A 15,153-nucleotide genomic window follows, 5' to 3' on the forward strand; every position below is an offset into this window, starting at 1 on the left:
CTACATTTCTTTCTTTTCTTTTTTTCTGGCTTTTTTCTAAATTTTTCCTTCTTTTTTTCTTTTCCTTTTGTTTCTTTTTTTCTCGGCTTTTCACTACTTTTTCATTTTGGTATTTTTTTCTTTTTTGTTCTATTCCCCCCTTCCTTTAAGTCATTTTGCGCATAATTTTACATAATATTTGGTCATGTTGGGATGAAAGAAGCAAAAAAAAAACGAAAGAGCCATTTAGGACCCGAAAGAGCCGAGCCGAAGAAGCCGGTTCTCGACAAACTCTACTAACGTTAATCAACTTCGTTCTACTTCGACTCGACGTCAAAATACCTCCTTTTGTTTCTTTTTTTTCTCAGCTTTTCACGACTTTTTCATTTTGATATTTTTTTTTGTTTGTGCATAATTTTAGATAATATTTGGTCATGTTGGGATTAAAGAAGCAAAAACAACCTGAAGAGCCGTTTAGTGAGCCGAGCCGAAGAAGCCGGTTCTCGACAAACCCTACTAACTTTACTCAACTTTGTTTGACTTCGACTCGACTTCAAAATACCTCATTTGGGACACAACGTCAGGGGAACCCGTGTATTTTTACCTTCATGCACTGTAACTTTGACTTAAGTCGCTTCTTAATTAGTAATTTTGAGCCCTCATTTTTGTGCGCTGGCTAGATTTTTTTGTGCGCTGAGAATAAGCGAGCAGTGTGCAAACACTGGTTGTCATGTAATGTCTATAAAATGGTAAATGGTCTGTATTTATACAAGTCAATGAAGACCTCCCAAAGCGCTTTACAATGTGCTTCACACTGACCCATTCGCACACACACTTACACACCAATAGGGAGTCAGCCATGCAAGGCGCCTACCTCCTTATTGGGGGCATTAGGGATTCAGTGTCTTGCCCAAGGACACTTCGACATATAACACGGAGGAGCCGAGAATCGAACCTGCGATCTCTTGATCCCAAGATACCTCCTGAGCTAATGCCGCCCCATTACCTCCTTTACCTCTGTCCATGCCAAATCTATGCCTTTGGCACATTTTCTCTGAAAATAAAAACTCAATCACTCTTCTAAATGTGATTGAGTTGAAATGTCTTTAAGTGACAGCTTAATGTGTTTGGCTTCATGCTGTCCTCTGCCAACATGTTTAACATGGCGAACTGGTCTTTGCTTGTCCCCCCCAAACTTTTGTCTCTTTACTCCATCTCTCTTCATCTGTCTCCGACTCCATCTTATCTTTTATGGTCTCTGGAGGATCTGCTACCCTTTGTGTCTAGACTTCATCCTCAATGCTTATACTCTGTGCTAATGCACTGTGCGGAGGCTGTATGTAAACAAAACACTCTGCTAATGAGAACACTACTGCGCCAGTGTTTATTTTACCTGTGAAAAGTGATGGGTCCCGGGGACTCGCATGCTCAAAAATCTATGGGTCCCAACAGAGATCTATGGGCCCCCAAATTTACTGTTATCGAGGTTGAAATTGTAAATCGGCGACAAATATATACCGCATTTTCCGCACTATAAGGCGCACCTGAAAGCCTTTGTTTTTTTCAAAAGCTGACCATGCGCCTTATAATACAGTGCGCCTTATGTATGGATCAACATTAAGTTTTCCAACTAACTTGCAGCCGCCGACTAGATTTTCCCCCGAACGCCAAGTAGTCCGCGGTGTATGCTGCTAACCAATGTGTCAATTATCATTTGAATCGATCACTATTGGCTAAAGTTATTCAGAGGTCAAGGGGCGGATCCTTTTTATCATTTACAGGCTGGCATTGGCTTAAACGGCGAAACAAAGCCTGCAATTGGCCGAAAAAGATGAATGCGTATAGCACGTGGCTGACGGCACACAGAAAGCATTTTTTTCTATTCTGTATTTGTAAATATAATAATAATATAATAATTTCCTTTGTATTGTCATTCTTTGTAACAATGTACACAGAACGAAATGTCGATACACCTGACCCGTTGTAGCGAGTCGATGCAGCCGCAGCCAACAGAGGGCGCCGCCATTATACCAATTAGGTATGACTCAGCCGAGGCGCGAACCAGCGACCTCCCAGTCTCAAAGCGGGCACACTACCATCTAGGCTACTGAGCTGGTAAATATGTTTTTCTCCTGGATTTACTACACTCACGGATATAAGAGGACATTGGCTGCACATTATTATGAACACAACGACTTCGGTGAGCTACTCCGGGTTTTATATTGTCCCTGTATCTTGTTTCAGACTGAACTCGATGTTTCTGTGATAAGCGGTGCAGATAATGGATGGAATGGAGTGTCTTTTTTTAGATTAAACTCAATTCCAAGTGTTTATTGTCATATGCACAGTCATCCTCCTCATAGCGTAACCAGGAATATAATTTCGTCCATTTTGGCAGAAAAGTGCTTTTCTTGCTAGGAGTATTCTTTTGTTTATTTTCTTTCGTCCAATCGTTCACTTCAACACACGTGTTTTCCTTGCCTGCGCGATCTTCCGAAGAATTTCTCCGCCATGTTTTTTCGTGCCGGAATTATTGCCGTTGTTATTACTTTCTGCATTATGTTTTGACTTATTATTGACACTGAACAAATTACCAATTTTGTGTTGATTTTCACCTAATACTAACTATTTTTCCAGAGGCATACTTAGCCTTCACTTTCCCTCGACGACAATCACCACAACAATGACGTACGTTGATTTGACACTATGCGTCTAGGACGCAGGGACGCTGGCAAACGAGAACACTGCTGCGCCATAGTGTAGTGGAGGTGCAACTGCACTTTATTCGCAGAAAGTTAAAAAAAACGTCCCCAAAGTCCAACGCATCCCCCTTTACAGAGTCTCGAGCCCCACCAGGGAGGCCAGCCCCACCATTTGAGAACCACTTCCGAAGATCTTTATCAACGTGACGATTCGGGCCACTTACATGGACAAACAGTATTTCTTTGCTAGGTCCATTCGTAATACAGATTCAGATTCAGATATGCCGTAACATCCGGACTATAAGGCGCACCTGATTATAAGCCGCACCCCCAACATTTCGGGAGGAAAACCGATTTAGTACATACACAGGTCGCACCGGTAAATTAGCCGCATGCACCCAATTTTTAAAAAAAGGTTCTTTTTGATTGAACAATTTTAATGGGGGGAATTTTGTGTGGATTTATTGTTCTTTTTTCTTAACAATTATTAATTATCCATTATTGATTATATCATGATATACTTCAAAGCCAATCATGATACACTTCAAAGCCGATAGACCAAGACACTTGCTCCCAACGAAGAGGCTGAGTCAAGGTCCTAGCCAAACTGACACATGCTGACACAGTCCAAAACCCACAGCCGGCGAATTGAACGGAACAATGATACCGGTACTTATCATTTGATGCAGAACTGCAAAGTCCGGGTACCCGTTGAAAGTAATCCAAGGAAAAAAAAGTGTATATTTTCAAAGGTAAGGGTGGGAAAAATATATATCCACTATTGTCTCCTGCGTCCACAATCACTCACCTTTACCCGCCCCCACGTCCCATCAGCTCCGCCCCTTCTTTCTTATTGTGAAAAACATCAGCATAAGTGTCTCAAATAAATACAAATAAATACATTACAAAAATATACAGTTGCAAATACATATTATACATATAATGTCCGCTGTGTCCACAAACACTCACCTTTACCGGTCCCCACTTCCCGTCAGCCCGCGTTTGTTACGCCCCTTCTTTTTAATTCGCCCGTCCAAGACATATCAGAATAAGTGTCCAAAATAAATACAAATAAATTCATTACAAAAATATACAGTTGCAAATACATATTATACATGGTTACACATATTTACAAAGAAAGACGGTACACCGAGAGAGTTTTCAAAGCTTTAATAATAATAATATTTTTTTCATCCCAACACGTGCCGGTGAAAGTTACCAACGCGCTTCTAATAACACGCTCGCAACGCATCATGCGAATCTGTTAAAAAAAAGCTATACCGCAAATGCGAAATTCACAACTGTGGTTCTGAAATTGTTTACTGTCTATGAAGTGGTGCATTCGCACTGATCGCTGCATGGCTCTATGGCTAGGACCTTGACTCGGCCTCTTGGCTGGGAGCAAGTGTCTCGGCCCCTAGGCTTTCTAGCGTATTAAGATTTGACAGATAATGGATAAATGATAAAGAATATAGAACAATAAACCTTACAGAATCCCCCTACACGGTTAACCGCCATCATCTTTCTCATTATAATTGCCCTACCTCATCTTTCTCCTCATGACTGCCGCCATCAAGAGCGACTTTCTCATTAACGGAAAGAACCTTTGTTAGACTGACAATTCGTACGCAAAAGTTTGCCGTCTACCTCGGCGCACTTATTCCACCGGTCTAAATCTTACCTTTTGTACTCGAGTGCCGCTGGTGGCAGTTAGAAAAATTACATAAATTGGCCGCTTCACTGAATAAGCCGCAGGGCTGAACATTTGGGGAAAAAGTAGCGGCTTATAGTCCGGAATTTACGGTACTTTATTGTCATTATTGTACACGTGTACACAGAACGAAATGTCGATACATCCGACCCGCACAGTTTCCTTGAATGTACAGATATAAATAAAATGTTGTATTGAGTTGGAGTATTGAAGTACTAATAATATACTAAATCATTATAGCTATGTATGTTATTATACAGTAGTGCAAAGAGTGCAAGAGGAGCAGCTAACCAGATGTGCAAAATGAGCAGTCAGGTATATAATATAATCTTATTACCTTGATGAGTAAGGGCTTCCTTTGCCCATGGCCAAGTTGCAGCTCCTGCCAGCTCTTCACGTACGGAGTTGCTAGCAAAGAAAACATTCAGGGTTTCGGTGCCACTCAGGTGAAGCTCCTCTTTGAGCTCTTTAACACTCATATAGGCCCTGTTGAAAGGGAAAAATGGGTAAAAAATTCGTGTTTTAATCATTCAAACAAATGATATTAACTCAAGTACATCCTATTTTCTATACCACTTGTCTTAGGTCATCTCATCTCATCTCATCAGCCGTACCGCGTATCCTCATTAGGGTCGCAGGGGGGGCTGGAGCCCATCCCAGCCATCTCCGGGCAGGGGACACCCTGAACTGGTTGCCAGCCAATCGCAGGGCACACAGAGACAGACAACTCGCTCGCTCATTCACACCTAGGGACAATTTGGACCGGCCAATTCACCTGAAATGCATGTTTTTGGAATGTGGGAGGAAACCGGAGTGCCCGGAGGAAACCCACGCAAGCACGGGGAGAACATACAAACTCCGCACAGGAAGTCTGGAGCTGGATTTGAACCCACGACAGGTTCCCATGACATGAACTGTGCCGCACAAGCGCTAACCACTGCGCCGCCGTGCTGCTGTCTTAGGTCATGATGATGAAAAAAACACAGCAGAGCGGTCAACAATATATAGGACTTTTCTCACTATGGTTACTGAACCCCTTTGACCTGTTGCACTTGGTTAGGTGCTAGTGGTCCCTTAAAACAAGGACTAAAAGCATACCTGTCAACCTGTACGTTTTTGCCGTACAAAGTACGTTTATGATGCATTTTTAGACGTGTACGACGTACGAGAAAATGTGTACGGAAAAACGCAAATTTGTCAATGACGGGTACCATCCGGTATACACCGACTATCACGAAGCAGAGTTCACCGCAGAAGCCTCTATCTCGTTTTTTTTTTTTGGGTGAAAACGAAGCGAGCGTTTGATGCTACTGTGCGCATGCGTCTGCCGCCTGGTGATTTCCCATCATGCATCATTCAGTGGTAGTCGTGTAGTGAAAGGAAGTCCGTCTCTATTTTAAAGAACTGGCTTTTTTGGCTCCACTCATTAAAGAGAGACGGCTCTCAAACGACTCACTTGCTTTGATGCGTTATATTACGAATTATTATGTTGTATAAAGATGTTAAGGAAAAAAAAGAATTATAAAAGGAGTGAATGAAAAAAGACAAGTTTGTGGTTATCCCTTTAATCCGTATATTACTAACAATAATTGAATGCAGAAAATTAATTGATAATTTGAATAAGAAAATGTATTATTCTACTTAATTAAATTTGCATGCATTTTTTCCTTCTACAGTGAACGTCCAAACTACTTTATTTTTAAACTTTTTTTATAAAAAACCTCATTCTGTCACAGACCAGAAACGGACACAGGACCCAATAGCGCTCGTTTTCTCAGTTTTTATTGAAAAAGAGGGAGAGTAGGGCTTGCTTCCACGATTCGATGGCTGATGGACAAAAGGAGCGAGCGGATTCCATTTATCAGCATTAGTCATTTAGATCAACATTGAATCATTCAGAGATCCTCACTGAACTTCTGGACAAAGTTTGCTGCACTGAAAGTAAAGGGGCTGAATCATTTTGTACACCCACTTTTTCGGTTTTTATTTGTTAAAAAAGTTTAAAATATCCAATCAAGTGTGTTCCACTTCATTTGTGTATCCCACTTATTGTTGATTCCTCACAAGAAATTAGATTTATATAAATAGTTTCGCAAGCCACTGTATCTTATTTTTTCTCTTTTAAGTCTTTATTACATGTTTACCCTGGAGTGCCATGTCTAATCTCGTTGCATACATCGATGGTAAGAATAGCAATGAAGACTGTTCTATTCTATTCTATATGACTGCTGTGAATAATTAGTATTAGTCACAGAGCTGCTAGTTTGAGAGAGACAAGGATTCATATTTCAAGACGCATCAAGGGAACCTAGTATTGTTACTATCATTTTAAAGTACAGTATTTTCCGCACTATATGGCGCACATAAAATCTGATTTTTTTTTAAAAAGCTGACTATGCGCCTTATAATCCGGTGCGCCTTATATATGGATCAATATTGAATTACAAGGTCTCGCAACTTACGGTAAGCAGCCACCGACTCCATTTTTCGCGTAGAAGAAGTGTGCTGTGCATACTTGGAAATATTAAACAACGATTCTCTTTTATTTGTGCATTTGTATAAAGACCCTGAAATGGCTCCTATTAAGAGACACGCTTACAACGCAGAGTTTAAACTCAAGGCGATCAGTCACGCAGTAGAACACGGGAATAGAGCAGCAGCGAGAGAGTTCAAGATTAATGAATCGAACACGCCAACTGAACAATGGTTCCATGGGTGAATTATGTAAATCCCACTACAACGTTTTACATTTTACAGTTATTATGTTATTGCTTTACTGTTATTGTTTTGCACTTGTTTTTGCACATTACGAGTGTCACTATATTGCGATTGCACTAACGTTTAATTTACCATAACAGTATCAGACGTTTTTTTTCGTGTTGACTAAATGGAGGAAAAGTAAAATGTTATGCCTTGCTGTTGTTCAAAGATGTTAAAGATGTGTCACGAAAATGCTTTACCTCAGAGAAATTAATAAAACAGCTGTTTAATTATTTTGGGAGTGAATGGAGTTGTGGAAAGCTTGTTTGTTATCTATTAATAAAGTTTGACTGACCTATCGGACTGTTTTTTTGACATTCCCTTTAGCGCGGCACCATCTAATGGTTGCATAACGTAACTACATCCTCTACTGTAGCCAAGCCAAAATAAGTCACATTTATTTATGACGCCCTTAATCACAAAAATGTCTCGAAGGACTGCACAGGATTACAATTACAAAATTGCACAATGACCTGATCTTAAACCAGCATGCACTTATAGCGCCTTATAATGGGGTGCGCCTTATGTATGGAAAAAGTTTAAAAATATATCATTCATTGAAGGTGCGCCTTATAACACGGTGCGCCTTATAGTGCGGAAAATACGGTAATCTTATTTACAGTAGCAGGGGTTTGCCTGCCCAGTTTTTTAACACCATGAAATGCAATAAGACGACTCGTCGCCAAAAAAAACTGTTTTTGCAAAGTATTAGGGATTGATAATCAGAATATATAACAGAACAACACTTTAAAATTAAGTTTATTATAAATCTACTTATAATGTTCATTGCATGTCATGATTACTAACTCTGATCACCTGGAGCAATCATGTGGGCGCCTTCTGATTGGCTGGCACTCCTCTCTTAAGCACCCTGCGCCCAGAGGGGAGTGTCAGAGCGTACATTCTTGTAACTCTGTGTGTTTCTCCCGATATTCCGTTCGTTTAGAACTCTGCCTACCCGATTCTGCCTGCTTCCGATCCGACCTGTTTCCGTCCCACGTTTTGATCTCTTCTCCAGCCCCGGTAAACACGACCTGCCTGATTTCCGCACTACGATTGACGACTAGTTCCGAAGTTATCTCCCTGGCGCCGCTGCTGACGTCTGACGGCCATCACGTCTCCAGCAAGCCCTGAACGCTTCCTTAATAAAAGACTAAAACGAATGGTCTGGGGTCCACTGGTCTGTTCTGGTTTCGTGATAGTAGCTGTATTGACTCATCTTCATTCATGCAATATTTGCGTTGCATCGTCTGCTATAAGACACGTGAACTTCTTTTTCCACGATGCTTTTAATGTACGTTTACGTTTTGTAGCGTCATCAATTTTGTTAGCTTCTTTTGAATCTTTTATCTGGGGATGAGGTTTTGGCTTGATTCCTAACCACTTCTCCATTTTTTTGTGTTCTCTGTGCGTCTACTTTGGAAAATGATATGCAAATGCACGACCTTATAACGCTCGGGTAAGGCCGGAAGCACGAAGTTATCCGATGCAGGCTTCTGATTGGCTGCGGAGTATGCAAATAGCCAAAAGGACCGAAATTTCCAAACCGAACGAAGATTTCGGAATAAAGCAAATGTTTGCATTAGTATTAGCTGCACCGCTTATCCTCAGTAGGGTCGTGGGGGTGCTGGAGCCCATCACAGCTATCATCAGGCAGTGGGCAGGGGACACCCTGAATTGGTTGCCAGCCAATCCCAGGGCACACAGGGACAGACAACTCGCTCGCTCATTCACACCTAGGGACAATTTGGACCGGCCAATTCACCTGAAATGCATGTCTTTGGAATGTGGGAGGAAACCGGAGTGCCCGGAGGAAACCCACGCAAGCACGGGGAGAACATGCAAACTCCGCACAGGAAGGCCGGTAGCTGGATTTGAACCCACACAGGAGGTTCCCAAGACCTTAGAACTGTGCCGCACAAACGCTAACCACTGCGCCGCCATGCTGCTCGCAGCAAACGTTTGATTTGAAAAAAAATATTGATTTTTTTTAACTTTTATTCCTACGTCTTATCCTGTTTGGAGTCCTCTATTCCAGATGAATGTTGGGAAAAAATGTTCCCTTGGATTGGGAGTCAGGGATTATAAAACGACAGCCACTCACCTGAATGGCAACCAAAACTAATAAAATCCGAAAAGTTAAGTGCAGTACTGACTGGTCATTTATCAGGAATAATTTATGGCCCCGAACTCAAGCATTGTAAAGTTATATTATATATAAAGAGGAAGACTTTCTCACTTTAAGTATTACTACTGTAATTCAAATGTTGACATGATTATCCCTGTCCCTATTTAAACCCACTCCTATCTGTCCCCTGTTGTCAGTCCGTCTGCAAACCTCAGTTAATACGAGGCAAGCCATTTTCGACCCTGACTCCCACCTGTTTTTTTCTCCCGTCTGTCCCCCGGCTCTGACCCGTTTTTGATCACGTCTACGCTCCCGTCCCGGCTTTCGAACTATTTTTGTCCCCGACCACGTCTACTCTCCTTTCCTGGGTTCCGACTCTCCTCTGACCCCGACCATGTTTTTGCTCTCCTGTCCCGGCTACTGACCCGTTTTCTGTTCCCGACACCGCCATCGCTTGTCACGGAAGATCCATTATACTAAATTATTTTTTAAATAATTTTTGATCCGGACCACGTCTACTCTCCCGTCCCGGCTTTCGAACTATTTTTGTCCCCGACCACGTCTACTCTCCTTTCCTGGGTTCCGACTCTCTTCTGACCCCGACCATGTTTTTGCTCTCCTGTCCCGGCTACTGACCCGTTTCTACGTTCCCGACACCTCCAAGGCTCGTTACGTAAGATCCGTTATACTAAATTATTTTTTGAAAGAGTTCAATCTAAATCGAGGGTGTCAAACTTATTTTAACTCGGGGGCCACGTGATAGAAAAAACATTCCCTCGCGAGGCGGACGAGTAGATTAGAGAGGAAGAAAAAGAGAGAGAAAGAAATGAGAGAAGGTGGAGCAAGGAAAGAGAGAAAGGGAAAAGGAGAAAGAGAGAGAGAGAGAGAGAGAAAGAAAAGAGAGACAGAGAAAGAACATGAGAAACAAAAGATATAATAAGAGAAATAGTGAGAGAGGGAGAAACAAAGAGAGAGAAGGAAAGAAATCCAAAGAGAAATAGAAAGAGGGAAAGAGAGGAAGAGAAAATTAGAGAAAAGAGAGGGAGGGAAAGAGAGAGAAAAAAGGAAAAAAGGAATAGAGCTAAAGAAATTAAAAAAACACAGAGAGAGAAAGAGACAAAGAGAAACAGAGATAGAAAAAGAGAGACACAGAGAGTGAAAGGGAGAGCGACAGAAAGAAAAAGAGAGAAAGAAAGAGAATGTGAAAAACAAAAGTGATAAATAGAGAAATAGTGAAAGAGGGGAAAATAAAAAGAGGGAAAGAAAGAAATCTAAAGAGAAATATAAAACGAGAAATAGAGAAGAAGAGAAAAGAGAAAGAGAGAAGGGGAGAAAGACAAAAAGGGCAAGCAAAAGAGAGAGAAAAAGAGATAAGAGAGAGAAAGAAAGAAACCCAAAGAGAAATAAAAAGAGAAAGAGAGAAAAGCAAAAGAGAGAAGGGGGGAGCAAGAGAGAGAGAGAGAAAGAGAGAAAAGAGAGAGAGAAAAGGAATAGACCAAAAACAGGTAAAAAGACACAGAGAGAGAAAGACACAAAGAGAAACAAAGAAAGATAAAAAGAAAGACACAGAGAGTGAAAGAGAGAGAGACAGAGAGTGAGAAGAAAGGGTAGGGAGAGAGAGAGAGAATTACAGCATCTTTGTTCGAGGCACCTGGCTTTGGCAACATCAAGTGGACCTATTTCAACCCGCAGCTCGTTTTTCTCTTGCGCTTCTCTGAGCGTTGTCTTCAGCGGGCCTTTTCCTGCCCGCAGGCCGCCTATTTGACATCCCTGATCTAAATGATTACACAGTATGCAACACTAGATCTGAGGCTCTATTGGCTACTATGATTTTATTCCACGTCTCTGCATTTCCCGGTCCTAAATCCTCAAGGGAAGAATGTTTGGTCATAAAAATTAATCATCCAAATTTATGTCTGTTTATACCGCTTCTTCTCCAGCTGTTATAGTTAGGGCCGTATAAATACTAGCATATGTTTGACCGTATGTTTCTCACTATTTATTCTCAGAATTTACCGTCCAAAAATCATATTTAACGAAATTTAACTCGGCAGTTAATTAGACAAAACGTGACTTCGGTCATTTAGCACATAAAAACGCCCGTAATTAAACTGTGTGTTTTACGACAGTTTCGGTCTGTTATGTTTATTTATTCCAGATGAATGTGGAAATTAATTTTTTGGTCACCTATAGGAGCATGGTTTCCATATTGCATAATGTTTTAATATCAAACTCTCCGGACCAGAACGGTGACAGGACCCACTTGCGTGCGTTTTTCTCAGTTTTATCGGGAAGTGGGGAAAGGATAGTACGCACGATCCGTAGATCGCTGGTTACAGGGGAGCAAAAAAACGTGGTCGAGATCAGAAAAGGGGCCGGGAAACAGACGGGAATCAGAACAGGAGAGAGTCGGGGTCGAAAAGCTTGCCTAGCGTAAGCTGAGGTTCGCAGACGGACTGACAACCAGTGACAGGAAGATGGGGGGTATAGAGACAGACAACTCACTGGCTCATTCACACCTAGGGACAATTTGGACAGGCCAATTAACCTGACATGCATGGTTTTGGAATGTGGGAGGAAACCGAACTGCCCGGTGGAAACCCATGCAAGCACGGGGAGAACATGCAAACTCCACACAGGAAGGTTCGATCTCATGACCTCAGAACTGTTTTGCACACACGCTAACCACTAATTGGCATTAATATGAAATACTGGCGTCGAGTGATGGCTGTCACTTTCAAGATATTATGATTGACACCCATCGTGGAAAATATCGTTTTGGATTTTTAGAGTCTCTGACATTTTAAAGCCCCCATGCTTAATATTTGACCACTAGATGGCACTGTGTTGTCTGGTGCGAGTGAGGGCAAGTGCCCTAGAGCACAGCGTGGCGGCGACCTAAGTGGGGATTACACTGTGTAGAAGAAATACCTATTTTTCGACCTGTGTTTTTTTTATTTATAAAAACTAACATTGGTATGATTGTCATGACCAGCACGAAGACAGGACCCACTCGCGTAACGTTTCTCACAGTTTTATTGGGAAGAATGGAAAGGAGCGCACACACGATCCGGAGATCGCTGGTCGCGGGGAGTAGGTTGCTTAGACGCAGAAGTGGGACTTCCGTGGCTAGCGATGGCGGTGTCGGAACGGAAAAACGGGTCAGTAGCCGGGAAAGAAGAGCAAAAACGTGATTGGGATCGGAAACAAGTCGAAAGCCAGGAGAGGAGAGTAGACATGGTCGAGATGAAAAAACGGATCGTTATTCGGGGCGGGAGAACAGACGTGGTCTAGCTCAAAACAGATCCTAACGGGAGACTAAAAAAAAAACTATCTATCTATCTATCTATCTATCTTTTTTAACTGAAAAAAAGTTTTTGTACCACTAGGAGGCGTTAAATATAATACACTCCCTCAAGACTTTGACACATGCAGTACATGGTATTATAAATTTGAGTCGTGGAAAGAATGCTAAATACCACAACCAAATTTCATAGGGAAGATCCATCCATCCATTATCTGCACCGCTTATCCTCAGTAGGGTCGCGGGGGTGTTGGAGCCCATCCCAGCTATTTTCGGGCAGTGGGCAGGGGACACCCTGAACTGGTTGCCAGCCAGTCGCAGGGAAACAGACAACTCACTCGCTCATTCACAGAAGGGAACCGGAGTGCCCGAAGAAAACCCACGCAGGAAAGGGGAGAACATGCAAAATCCACACATGGAGGCTGCGGTAGCCTGCCAGTCGCAGGGCACACAGGGACAGACAATTCGCCCGCTCATTCACACCTAGGGACAATTTGGACCGGCCATGTTTTTGGAATGTGAGAGGAAACCGGACTGCCTGGAGGAAACCCACGCAAGACGGGGAGAACATACAAACTCCGCACAGGAAGTCCGGTAGCTGGATTTGAACCCACACAGGAGGTTCCCAAGACCTTAGAACTGTGCCGCACACGCGCTAACCACTGCGCCGCCGTGCTGCCCATGTTGGCAAGCTGTTTGGATTTATTTTCATTTTGTTTCTGTCGCATTTGATGTTGGTTTTGCCGGAGATCAAAGAGATCAAAGCCAGGAGAGAAAGCTTACCACGTGTTGTGAGTCATCATTTTATTCATATTTAGTTTCTTTTGTCTTTTATTAGCATATTTGGTATCGGAGTCATCCAAAAGTAATTGAAAGTAATCAAGTTAAAGTAACCCTACCCAACCCTGCCTATAGGGAACACAAAAATTCGTAAAGTTACCTGTCTGCTGACTCTGGATCGAAACAGGTCTTGAGGACATCCGTCACTTCAGGATCACAGCAGTCTCCATCATCATAATCATAATGGATGCTGTTACATTCCATGTTGCAAACTCCGTCCTGTCTCTTCCAGTTGTAGCAGGGTCCTAGTCTAAGACAGTCTCCTCCATCATGACCCGTCTTGGGATGGTCACATTCGGGATCACAATGCCGGTTCCCAATTTTCCCGATCTGGCAGTTGCTCAGGATAAACCTCTGCCGGAGGCTGGTGTTCCGGACCGTGTAGACACTGGACTCCAGGGTGATGTTGTACGGGTGAAAAGCATCAACCAGAGCCTGGTGTTGCAGGTGGATCTGGGCTTGCGACACAGTTGGGTTCTCGCCATCGTCGTCGGATAGGTTAATGATCCTGTAGCGGACTTGTTTCAGTCGACGCAGTGGCCAGTAATCGTTGTAGCCGGAAATGACTTTGGTGTTGTCGCAAGTTGTGAGACCGCAGTGTGCTGGTAAGAAAGGAGAGACGAGCTCTAAATCGGGAAAGGGAGTGATGATGACGGCTGGATGGAATCCCATTTTGCGAGGGGTCCACATCTCTTCCACCTGAAAACAGGGATGAAAACAAGATGGTATTAATGATGTGATCAACTGCAGCAGACGACACTATCACTACGGTTAGGGTTAGGGTTAGGGGTTAGGAGTTAGGGTTGCTAGATGATCACGAACAAGGGACGGGTATTGCCTGTCATGGATAAGGCGGCAGTAGCTCAGGAGGTAGAGCGCTCGTTTTGGGATCAAGGGATCCCAGTTCGAATCCCGGCTTGTCTGCGTTACATGTTGAAGTGTCCTTGGGTAAGACACTGAACCCCTAACACCCCCAATAAGCAGGTTAGCGTCTTACATGGCTGCAAGGCCGCTATTGGGAAATGTGAAGCACACTGTAAAGCAAAATTACCCCCTCACAATTTGTCAGCCCAACTGCTCCCAAGCAGACAATTAGCCATCCATTACCATAGATAATCCAGGCTCCCACTTCACATTGCTGAGTCGTTTTTTACTCCTGCTCAAGACACTTTGTTAAGTTTTACCCATGTTGACTTCTTCACTTCTCTCCTTATTCCCAGATCATCCACTCCAATGAATGAAGGAATGAATGAATGAATGAATGAAAACTTTATCCGAACATCAAAATAAAAACAGAACAAAAACAATAAATGTGAATTTCCCTGCGGGGATGAATAAAATATCTATCTAATAACTCAACAACAAAATAACGTTACATAATATGTTCGGAAAGGGGTAGTAAGAAGCAAATGCTTATATTTGTCAGGCAGGATGTAAGGAAAACTGAGATCACTTGCACTCGTTTCTTGGTTTTTATTGGAAGGAAGGAATGACAAGACGTGAATCTTCGATCCGTTGTTTGGCGGATTGTCGAGACTTGATAGGCGGGTGAAGGCTTGGCGGGAATGGTCGCGGACAGGCGTAGTCGTCGTGTTGTTGGTCGGGGCTGGAGAAGAAGGGCGTCGTTGTGTTCGGAAGAGAGATCAGGAGTCAGGCGGGCAGGGCAGGTCGTAGGCAGATTCGGAAACGGGTCGGCAACGGAGATCAGGTAGAAAAACAGGAGGCAGGC

The 15,153-nt window shown here is 42.9% G+C and overlaps 1 protein-coding gene across 1 annotated transcript in view; it reads right to left on the reverse strand.

The window, feature by feature from the left end:
• Positions 1–15,153, reverse strand: part of pappa2 (pappalysin 2) — a 129,285-nt gene that overhangs the window by 88,926 nt on the left and 25,206 nt on the right. Inside the window, exons 4-5 of the mRNA XM_088320360.1 lie at positions 13,525–14,123; positions 4,730–4,878 (exon numbers count right to left, since the gene is read on the reverse strand). Coding sequence (XP_088176486.1) covers positions 4,730–4,878; positions 13,525–14,123 — 748 coding nt within the window. The remainder of the gene's footprint in view (positions 1–4,729; positions 4,879–13,524; positions 14,124–15,153) is intronic.

This window comes from Urocampus carinirostris, chromosome 1 (assembly GCF_059441175.1).
Source record: "Urocampus carinirostris isolate Australia breed hairy pipefish chromosome 1, RoL_Ucar_1.0, whole genome shotgun sequence".
Taxonomy (NCBI): Eukaryota; Metazoa; Chordata; class Actinopteri; order Syngnathiformes; family Syngnathidae; genus Urocampus; species Urocampus carinirostris.